Genomic DNA, 12586 nt, shown 5'->3' on the forward strand with positions numbered 1-12586 from the left:
ATTAGGGATATGTTTGACACTATGAAATATTTGATATTTTTGAATGACGGGTTTGACTTAACTAAAATTTATCTTTTGTTGAGTACAATCAAGGAGATAAAATTTTAGAGGCATATTAAGCTAACACATAAAATGTATGAAAACAAAGAGTTGTCAACTTAATGATCTGGAAGTTGTATGGAGACACAATTGATAATAGTATCTACCCAAATGTTATATTAAGGCTTGTTGAGTACACTCAAGGTTTTAATATAATAGATGGGATCCCAGCCCACTGGGAGTTAAGTATGGACTCCATAAGTTTATGTAAGAGGGTCATAAATTTTAATTAAACAGTGGGAGTATGATTAATTTAATAAAAGTCCAAGTTAAATTAATTAATGCAATTTTATATATATTACCCTTTTCTTTTCGTTATTTATAATTATTGAATCGTGAGTAACCATGTGTATCTGAGAGGCATATTGGATGCCAACAACCAAATAAAATCTTCTTGATTGGCACTGCAATTTGAGAATTGTTCTCAAGCATGAAAAAGTTGGTTGTCCTTAAGTAGCCATTTTCCAGTAATACCTGATGATGACTCAACTAAGGAAAATGTGGCTACTATAATAAACACAGTGATGAGATAGTATTGCACGCATGTGATGCTTGCAACTATGTCACTGAGTTACAAAAACGACTTGAGAGTATAGATGTTAACACATAATTCTTCATTACAAAGAATTGTATGATAATAATCGTGTGTGGAAGGATATGAGACTTCCAAACAACTATACCGATGCAAAATAACATAACGATCTTCAATCAATGCTAAGGTACTGAAGGTGATTGACGTTGAGAAGTGTCTCAATTGAGTTCAATCATTAACTATGAACTAAGTATTGACTTAACTCTGCAATCTCTGTCATAGAGTTATTCATACTAATTATGAATTATGATATGAATAAGCTCGAATGCATACTCATCAAGTTGCTTGACGTGCTTAGGACTGTTAAGCCCTTTATCAAAGTTGGTAGTGGGCAGGCCATTGATTCCTCTAAAGATATTAAGAGGAAGTCTAAAGGGGCTTTGTGAAAGCACCCAATATGGTTAAGACAGTCTAAGTAAAGGACAATACCAAATCTAATGACCCTTGATTTCATTATAGAATGAAAGGTCATTGGAAAGAATATTGCGTGGCTTACGTCTACTTCATGAGTTTTTTAGGTATTTGATACCAGATGTAGATATCATATTTATACAAATATGGAGAAACTAAATAGAAGTAGACCACTGCGAAAGGGAGAAGTTGACCTACACGTTGAAGATGAGCAAAGGTTGCAGTATTGCCTGTATGAGCATACTTCTTGCCATTACCTTTTGACTTAGTAATGGAATTACAGAAATGTTGTTTTGTACCCACCATAGCTGGAATATTAAAATGAATTTCATGTTCAGACATAAACTATTTTAATGTTAAGGACAATAGTTGTTCTTATTTATTTTGATAAAGATCATAATGGCTATGATAAATTATAAAACGACGTTTATATTTTTTAATACTAAGGATTCTATAATGAGTATAGAAATTATAAGATATAAATACGATAATCTAATTATTACCTAAATCTGGCATGGCTGACTTTATCATATAGATGAAAAGCAATTCCAAAGTTACATAGAGATGTATACTTGGGATTAATTGATTTTGACAAGTACAAATTATGCATGTCTGGCACAATGACGAAATATTCTTTTACTTGAAAAGAAGAAAGGTTAGCATAATTAATGGTCTAATGCATAGTGATGCATATGGACTCGTATCAATTAATGTCAAGTAATGTTTTTCGCATTTCGTCAATGATCATGTATACTTGATGAAAACTCAAACATGAAACTCTTGAAAAATTCAAGTGATTCAAACTAGAAGTAGAGAAACAAATAGGTAAAGATACCCTCACATTAAGATTCGATCAACTAAGAGTATCTTAATAATAAAATCTAGATTATCTAAGAAAGAATGAAATTCTCTTGCAGTGGACTCTTTCATATACACTGCAGGAAGGTGGTGTAATTAAAAGGAGGAATCGTTAATTATTAGATATAATGTGATTAATAATAAGCCATGCAAATCTCCCAAAATTGTTTTGGAGTCATACATTGATTGCAGTGTGCAACACACTAAATCATGTCCCATCTAAATTGGTTAACAGACTCTATACGAGTTATGGAAATGCAATAGTCCCAATTTATCTTATATGAAAGTTTGGGACCATGATGCTTATTTGAAGAACCTTGAATCGGATAAGTTTGAGACTAAATTCGATAAATACATATTTGTGGGATATTCCAAACAGTTATTTGAATAAAAATTCTATTATTGTGAAGAAAGTCTTCATCTCACGACATATCGTCTTCTTAGAGAAAATGTTTACTCTAGGGAGAATAGTGGGAGTAAAATAGAACTTGAAAGAATTCAAGAGTCCACAGATATAGTTGACCAAGTAGATAAATCCGAGTTTGATCCCATATATAATATGGGACATATCTTGATCAGGAAGTAAATTGAGAACATATCAGCTCTATGTGAATCTAGTAGGATCATTCGACTTTCAAAAAAATGCGAATCCGTGATTTCTAATCATGTATTACTGATCCAGGATGATGAACCTACTAATTGCACCAAAATAAAGTCAAGTGTTGACTTAAAAGAGACAGAAAGAGGCCATGAAACTCGAGATGATCTCCACATACGTGAACAAGGTTTGGACCTTGGTTACGCCTCCTAATGGAATAAAACTCATAAGTTTTTGTAAATAGTTTATAAAGAAAAAGTCAATATGGATGGGAATATTCATATAAACAAAGCAAGGCTAGAAGCAAATGTTAAGTGTTGACTTTGGTGAAACCTTTATCCTGTAGCCTTGCTGAAATCCATTCGGGTTTTGATTGCAACAGTTGCATACCATGACTATTGGTTAAGAGAAGTCTCTTGGAACTGAAATCTTCGATTTGATGGAAAAGTCAAAGTGTTTGATTTTATCAAATTTGAAGACGAATTGTGTGTTTACAATAAGATAGTGGGAGCATTGTCGTATTGCTAACATTATAGAAAACGACATCTCTATGTTTCAATCGTTGAAATAATGGTTGTTAAAGGATTTATTTTTGAACGATATGGAAGAAACGACTTGATCTATAGAGATAGATCTAGAAGGTTGCTTAACTCGTCCCAATCTATATAAAATATTGAGAAGATTTTATACGGAAGAATTGATTTACTCTTAAACGATATGTTGGAAAGGTTCCGAACGTGAAGCAACCGTTGATTTAATAGTAGAAACCTAATACATGATTACTTCAGAAGTAGCAAGGAGTTGCAATCTGGATCATGATATTTATAAATGAACTTGGAGTAGTTCCTGATATTGTTGATCACATGTCATTGTATTGTGATAACAATAGAGCCATTGCGAAAGCAAAGGAACTAAGGTCTTATCAATGATCCAAACATGTATTAAGGCGGTATAATCTCATCAGAGAGATAATACATAGAAATGACGTATAGTAAAGAAAAGAACAAATTCCCACATTTAACAATATTGCAGATCCACTGACAAAGAGTTGTCGTAGTATAAACATGATCATCACGTAGACTTATGATACTGGATACATAAGTGATTAGATCTAGTGCAAGTGGGAGTTTGTAAGTATTATGCCCTAGGTCCAATCAATTTGAGACATAAATACTTTTGATATATAATTAATGCAATTTAATGGCAGATCTATTATTTAATTAATAGACAATGAAATAAATAATAGAGTTCGTAGATTCAAATTTTCGTAATTTTTTAATCACAAGAGATGTGATTGTGAGATACAAATTACATCTGATTGAATCTTAAATCGTCCGTGGTCGTAAATAATAACGAGATACGGATATCATTATTACGGATAGACCATCACGTGTAGCATTTCTTACTTGTGAAGTAAGTAGCTAATCTCACAAGTTAAAGTGTGGTGACACTTAAATGAATACGTTGATGTTTTGTTATAGAACAAAACATTGGAGACTCGTCGAGAAATTCCACATGGATAACTATCTGAGTGTCAGTGGTTAATCTCTAACGTTCAGTAGTGGAATTGGTCCTTTGACTTGAGGTCGTCATAGTACCTTATATGAGGACAGTCATATTTTGACGGTGCTGGATGTTGCTCTACAAAGGGCTTCTAATACGACATCGTTCGGGTACGTCAAGAATCGTATGAAGGTTGTGATTGATCAATAAAGGATTCGTCACTCTTAGATAGTAGGAGATTATGATCTGCGTTTCATTTAATTAAGTCGATAATGAAATCTTTGGCCAAGGTGTACTCATAAGTTGAAAAGGAGTTTTCAACTTATATTGACTTAATAGTGGAATGAAAGATATGATCGATGATCGAGATTGGTACACTTCCATATCTCGTAATTGATCGGATCATATGACAAAGGGATTATAGTTTCACGGTAAACGAACGAATTTGGTTTTGTCCTACCACGTGACATTTCTCGTCACATGTATTGCCCTGATAAATTGTTAGATGTCAATTTGGGACGGCGAGTGTGAATTGACGATAAATTAAAAAAGGGTGTTTTAATTTATCAATTTTGATTAGATATATCGTCCCATCATCATTGTTGCTACCTCTTGAGTATGGCATGTTACACTCAAAGCAACAACGAGACGCGTTATCATGATTTGGCGCAATGGCGATTGTACGCTCATCGCTGTCGGGATTTGGTGCGACAACAAATTTGTTATTCCCTTTCCTTTGTCTTCATTCTTGAATTTGATATCCCCAATGGTTATGGTAGTTTGTGTGGCCGATGGTTGCTGTAGTGGTGTTTTCCACAATTATCAAGTATGTTATGATGGTTTTTCAATTTTGGGCAACAACGACGACATGTGTGGTGGTGGTCGTAGATGGGGTTTTGTTGGTCATGGTGGCACTATTAGGCTGTGTTTGTGGTATGTGACCAACTATTCGGTTAACTCGTGATCAATTATTTAATTGTAATTTAAAAAATTCGATAATTTGTAATTGAAAAATAATTTACGACCAATTAATTTGAAAATGTGTGATCGACAAATAAACTGTGACTTACATATTTTTTTAATTTGTGATCCATGAAATAAATTGTGACTTATGAAAATTTTGATTGTGACTATGAAATAATATGTGACCAAAAGACAAGTTGTGACTCATAAGTATGCATATATGACCATTAATTGCATAATTGTAACATTGATATATTTAATTAATAAAATATTTTAATTTAGTTAATTAATACCCTAGTTTTGAATTTTAAAACTTAAAACCTAAAAATTTAATTGCTCGATACTTAATACCTGACTTGTGAATTTTCCTTCCTCCTCCATATTTATTTATTTATTTATTTTTGTTCTCTAAAGCATTAGCCGGGATAGCCTAAGCCCACGGCAAATAAATAATAATAATAATAATCTCATCCAATTAAAAACCCAACCCCAAAACCCATTTCCCCCAATTTGAAAATTGAAACCTTAAGAATCCATTTGACGATTTTACTTCTCTCTTTTATTGCTCGAGTTTTTTTAGGAGCAAACAAAGATGTAATCGTAAAATTTTCATTAGCTGTTTCAATTAATGGTTGAAGAAATTTCTATCCCATTGGAATTGGATTGACATTGGCAATAGCATTGATCGAATAGCGTAAGGCCATATTTAACTTTTCTGAAATTTTGATTTTAGTCCATCTCCATTTTCAATTTGGCAAAAATACACTCAAAGACCACAAGAAGTAGGCATAGTGTATTGTATGTGATATTTATATTTTACCTATTCGATTTCATTTTAGATAATTAATATGCCTCCGTTTGTTTCTCATTTTTGGAAGAATGAAAATGAAAAATATAGCTGTTACGGGCCCCACACAAGAAATAAAAATTCAAATTTGGTGGCTTGATGTGATGAATAACGATAATATTTTTCATTTTAATGAGAAAATAATGAAAATTATTACATTTTTTTTGTAATGATTGAATCAATCGTATTGATTAAGGATTTAAGGTGGACGTCATATTGCCATTTCTTGTTGGACAATCAGATTCTGCATCACTCAATTTTATTTTATGTTTTCTGCATACGTTTATATGTATATATTTTATTCAATTTTTGAAAAAAAAGTGTAATATTTTCGTCTTTTTGTAAGTTGAATAAATTCATCATCTTTTGTATTCTAAATAAGCAAATAGACACAACAATTCGAGGGCTCAATATTTAAAATTCGATTAAATTGAAAAAGCTAACAACAGCCCTGTTTGTGGCTCCAAGAAATATGAGTCATATTTTTTTTGTGGAAAGTAGATTGTAGACTTGAAAAGAAGCAAAAGTGAAGATGTGAAAACACGTTCAAATTCACATAATGCTTTTGCTCTTACGCGTATCCGTTGCCTTCCTTTATGGGGATGCGAGCATCATTCAATGACAAATCAAATTGGAATTGCTTTTCTAACACCTAAAAAAGGTTGAACCCCAACCTTAAGGGTCTTTTATCGCCCCTGCTTTGGAGTATCGTGAAGGAGGTAAATCGCAAGTTATGCCTCCAAAGGTACAGGGTGGAAGACTGCTTGTACACTTGCACTTACCCAATAACCAAATCCATATTTCAGGATTCGAACCCTTGACGCGGCAGTCTCAAGCAAAACTGGATTTCTCCACCCTCCCCTTTTACCACTTGGAGATGTGCCCTGAGGACAGCTTTTCTAACATCTAAACTAAAATTACGTAAGAAGCTTGCTATGTGTATAGAAAATTAAAAATTATCGGATTGGGTGAATTCAATAATAGACGCGTCATATAAAATAGACACAGTTGGAGGTGGATGAGGGATTTTTTTAACATTTTTTTTTATCACGACATAGGTTCCAAACATGTGACATTTCTGGCAGAATATTCTCGAACAATTTTCTGTACAAGTGGAAATCTTCATTATGTAAATTCCATTAATAGAAACAACAAGTTTATTTATTTATGTTTAACTCTTGTCACAGTTCTATTTGATAAAGTTTATTAATTATTTATAAATAATTAAATTTTAATTTTAACCATACTTTCAATAAATTCAAAATACTATTTACTTATTCACAAATCATTTCTATATATTAATAAATTAAATTGGTCATGGATTCTATCAAAAGGATGCTACATCACTTGTATTTTTGTATTTGTTTGATGTCCATATTGAAAGTAATGATCTAATATTGCTAACGGGTTAAATTGTACAAAATAAAAGGAACATGTAAACATTATATCGATATTTTAAATCGATCAGTACATAGACTCGAACATTAGAGAGAGTCAAGTGGGGTCGACTTTTTATATATAACTAACGAATCATGTTTGTTGTACAATGATTTTTACAACAAGTTTGACAACATGTTATGTGTCATGTTATTATTGGACAGTTTAAAAAATATTTTATTTTTTTCATCAATACTTTTTTGACACCTATATCATTGTCAAGCATGTTGTACAAATTCATTGTAAAAATGATTTATTCCTATAATTAACTATTGCAGATTTTAAGTTATTTTATTTAAGAATTTTCAAGAAACAAAAATTCTTTTCTTGACGTGATGGGGGCCAGTGGAATCTGCCATACTAAAAAGAGCGTAGGAGAGAATTTCACTTTGCCCATTTTCCAAAGTATGTCGGAAACTTTTGCAGTTGGATTCGATTGGAATGTAAATATTGTCACAGGACAAAGACCAAGACCAAGACCACAACACATTGACAACCCTCCGAGATACATACAAAATCATTCGTCTCAATTCATATTTATTTGAATTTTACCATTATTGAATTCCAAGCCCATACTTGAGCTCCATTTAGAGAAAAAATTATATTTTTGAAATAATATTTTGATGAGAACATATAGTTAAAAAATGAGAACATCTTTTTTTTTTTTTTTTCAATTTTATTGGAAAATATGTGGTTGAATGAGTTTTTTAAAAAACTAATTTTTTTTAATAAATAAAATGGCGTTTAAACAAGAGCTATGTATAAAGATCTTATGTCTTGTTTGAAAAATAGATTATGTAATATTGTGTCGAAAATGAAAAGTTCTAATTCTATATCACTAAGAGTGTGTTTGGTTGGTATGAAAAATATCATCTAAAAAAGAAAATGTTTTCTTTGTTTTGAGAATAACAAAAACTACCTCCTCCAAAAGAAAATATTTTCCTTAAAAACAAGAAAAATTAAGCTCATTTTCAAATGTTGGAAAATATTTTCAATGGAAAAAAATAACAATCAAACACCCAATGTAGAAATTTGGGTGAAAAATTGATATTTTCCATGAAAAATATATTTAATCAAACACACTTTAAAAGTAATAAAATTGTAGTAGGAAATAGAAACGCACAAGAACACACATGATTTATAAAGATTGTATCAATGTGAGATTATGTCCTCGTCTGTCATTGCAGTATTTAGTATGATAAAAATAGGTTTAAAAGAGAAAAATTTCACAACATATCTTCTTTAACATCTCTCTCTTTTTTGATATAAAAAAACTTTAATGATAGCAAATTAGGGCAATATCAAAATTATAAATGTCAGCGTAGTGACTCTACCTAGCGACACAATCAGACTTTACAACTTAACACATTTTTAGCATTAAGAAATGACATGTATAATTAAAATATTATTCATTATAACATAATGTCGTGTTCAATACGAACTACCAAAAAATTAATACAAAATGTTTAATCTAAGTGAGGGCAGTTTAATTTGCTCAACTAAGTCTCTCGATTGACTTGGTAAGCTTATTTTATTTTTCTTTTCCATATTTGTCGCTTGCTATCACTTTCTTGATTTTGCTTGTTAGGCAAAAAGTATTTTATGTCACATTATTAATATGAAAACTCCACTTTCCACAAGGAAACTGGGGCATAAATCTTTTAATTATTTCTCCACAATTGATAATTTTTTCAATTTTTCCACCAGCCCATTACCTTTCTTCTTCCTTTTACAATAACTTTTTGGTGCAACCCGATTTTTTTATGTGAATGATATGAATTAATTTCAAAAGCTTGTGCAACTGGGATTGCTTGAGTAGTATCACAAAAGAAAAAATTGTCACAAGCTAACCATGTTTCAGAAGAATCATAGAAGACTACAAACATCTAGAATATTTAATTCGGTGCTTTCAATTTATTTAATTAAAAAAAAATGTTATCGTTATTTTTTCTAAACCAACCCACTTGCTATCAAGCACACCATGTCGTGTCTTAAGTCTTCACTGTGGAGACTCTGGTTAAAGTACGAACTTGTAGGCAATGAAGACTAGACAAGGAAAGATAATTGCAATTTGAAATAGGAAAAAGGAAAAGAACGCGGTTTGTGAGGCATAGGGACGAAGGGATCACAAAAACGAGGATTGTCTATAGGAAAAAAAGAAAGAAAGACCGTAGTTAGTAATGTATATCTTTTTGTTTTTTTTTTTTTTGATATCTAGGTATCCATCTTACAGTGACTAAATCCTGGAATCTACACTTTGGCCCCTCAAGCTGCAGATAAGTTAAATCGTAGGTTGTGTCCGAAACTGATCAGTGCTCAAGAGCCCCCTCAACTGATCTGCTAAAGTGCCAAGTAAGTCGTTTTCCATCTTTGCACCTTGCCTTCCAGTAGAGCTCCTGCCTTCCAAGATAAATCCTGCATTCCAGGAAAATATCTGTCTTTCAAGAGCCTTCCAAAAATCGAACTCACGATCTCTGATCTGCAGTCTTGAAGCGCCCTCATCTTTGCCAGTTGGAATGTGCCCTGAGGGGCATGTATATCGTTTTGTTACATTGAAAGAAAGATGCCATGCTTGTATTTTAGCATGCTAATGAGGAGTCATCCTCGATTCTTCAAATGCTTTTATGTATTGAGTATTTGATATAATGAATTGATAGATATTAATATCAAGAAAATTCAAGTTTTCAACTGTACATACATACAACTTTTAAACAAACTAACTAATTTAAATTTTCTTTCAAGGATATAAGTAAGAAAGCACAACTAATGATGTGAATATTACTAAATCAAACTAAATTTAAAGGGAAATAAAATAAAAATATTAAAATGGATTTAAATTCCTGCTCAGACCATTTACATTAGAAAACAACCCTACCAGATCTCGCCTGTACGGCAGATACGATTTACGACGATCGCCACCCTTCTTCGAAAATTGTGCCACAGCCGCCGTCGATTTTACTTTTCCGCCATTGCCCGGCGTTTTTGTCTTCTTAGTTTTTTCATTTTCTTTTCGTTTGCTGGGAGTGAAGAGGACAAAAGGGTCCTTACCGCCGTCGCTTTGGCTCCGGTGCAAAAGGTCCATAAACCTCCACCGTTTTGAAGAGCCGGTGGAATTACTCTTATTACACCGCTCCGACGAAGCCTTCTGTCCCCACACACAGTAGGTTTCTGGCGGCACGCCGTCGAGCTCGTCGGCTTCTGAAGACGAGCCCGACGATGGCGTTTCCCTTTCCTCAATAAAAAGCTTTCTCAATGGAAGCCGAATCGTCCGACCCGGACTCTTTAATGAACACGAATTTTCTATGCTATGATTTTGACGCTCAAGGTTCATGCTCCCAAGCAATAAATCTGTATTGGAAACGGGTCGGATCTGCCCGTTACAGAAAATTTCATCAGCTGAAATCGGAGAAGAAATTTGAGATTCTCTTGTCACAAACGCAAACTCAAAATCCTCATTTTCATTTTCACGGTCACTGAAATCTTCTTTTTCTCTGTTTTGTGTGGGATAACATTCTCCTCCATAGAAACCTTCAGAATTCTTTTCTTCTCCTCTCAATTCTTCAACGACTCGAGCCCCCACTTCTGTGAGCTTACTGTTGCTGGAGCTACCGAAACTCAGCGAGAGCGATGGCAACCCACCCGTCTGCATGTTCAAACTATACCCAATTCAAATTCCCTGCAAAATTTCCCTCCAAACTCTCCGTTTGCCTGGTTTATATTTGCAAAATCAAATGAAAATGGTTGAAAAATGGCGTGAAAATGAAAAAACATAAATTCGCTGGTTACAAATGATTTGAGATTTGTGTGAACGTATTTTGTGAAGGGAGAGGGAGGGGGAGAGGGTTTGGTTGAAAGGCCCGTAAGTGTGGGGATCAGTTTTTGAGATACATATGCATAAGCGCCACAGAGAATGTAAAATATATTAGAGGCTACTAAAATTTTCGCAATCATAGTTATCCAGAGCTGGCGATGCCACGTCATCATCGTATATGTCATTAATAAATATAAAAAATATGTAATTGATTTAATTATTTCTATCAGTTAATGTCGTCTAGAAACTAGACTTGGTCCTCAATAACATTATTTACTATGAAATTAAAAGTGTTTGAGATGAGTATCTGTCTAATTAAAACGTTACCATTATTGTATATTAATTATTAAGTCAGTGAAAATGAATAGAGTAACTTAATTGCAACAGATATAGATGAACAAGTCAACGATAAAAAAATATGAGTAATCTGAAATTTCATTTAATAATTTCAATGTTTTTTAAAGATCGAATGTGGTGAGTTTGGTGAAATATCGATGTACTTTTCACTAGTGAGGTGTTTTGTTCGGGAAAAGCATGAAGAAAAAAAAGGGTTCCCATCCGAGGGTTTGAGTGTCAAGTTTTATTAAACAAAGTAACGATTTTGCCACTTAATAAATGTAAAGTTGGCTAACAAGTTAAAAGTGATGCCTAAAATTAAATGTACGGATCAAGGATATGAGGCCACAAATTTGAATACAAAACTCAATGTTAGAGCAAATGCAAAACAATTCACTCCATTTTACTCTCTTACAAATGCAACTAAGTTTACATAGTGTTCATCCTCTACGATTGGTAATTATCGTACAATCATTCTACAAATGTAACGCTAGATTCCGAACATTATCGTCCTATGCCTTTAAGCTGCTCCCACGCCCTTTCTCAGATCGTTGGTGTGTCTTAGTGTGTTGGATTTGACTTACACGTGCAAGGGCGGGTTCAGTATATGTTCTCTGCGAGGTCAACAACATATATTCAAATTCTGAGTTTATCTCTAAATTTGAATTTGAATTTAAATTAAATCCGATAATAAAATTACTAAAATATAAAGTGGTTAACAACTCGTTGAAACATAATACTAATCATTAATTAAACCATATAAAATCACCTACCCAACATTATGTCTATAATTTGTAAATTTAATATCTGATTGTAGAAACACAAGTCACCAATCAGATAATCATAGACTGAACCGAGTTTTAAATGATAATTTAGTGTTGATTACTTTATTATTATTAGTTAATTTATAAATATATATTGAAGGATCCAAACAAATAGACAAAATGTTAATTGGTTTTAATTTATCCTTCACATTTTTAACCAAAATTGCTTAAAAAATATATATATAATATTATCTATCGTCTTACATTTTGAGATGATATACTAAACCATTTTTCAATTAATATGTAGAGATCGTGTCAATATTAATTATTTGTAAACCAAAAAAAAAAAATAATAAATAAATAAATA

General features: G+C 32.5%; 1 protein-coding gene across 1 annotated transcript; it reads right to left on the bottom strand.

The window, feature by feature from the left end:
* Positions 1-9355: 9355 nt before the first annotated feature.
* Positions 9356-11211, bottom strand: LOC111402206. Its single transcript, XM_023030368.1, has 2 exons — positions 10184-11211; positions 9356-9831 (listed from the first exon to the last, which is right to left on the bottom strand). Exons 1-2 carry the CDS (start codon positions 10955-10957, stop codon positions 9649-9651), a joined length of 957 nt encoding a protein of 318 aa, XP_022886136.1. The 5' UTR covers positions 10958-11211; the 3' UTR covers positions 9356-9648.
* Between the last annotated feature and the right edge of the window lie 1375 nt (positions 11212-12586).

The sequence above is a fragment of the Olea europaea genome, chromosome 10, assembly GCF_002742605.1.
Source record: "Olea europaea var. sylvestris chromosome 10, O_europaea_v1, whole genome shotgun sequence".
In the NCBI taxonomy this organism is placed as follows: Eukaryota; Viridiplantae; Streptophyta; class Magnoliopsida; order Lamiales; family Oleaceae; genus Olea; species Olea europaea.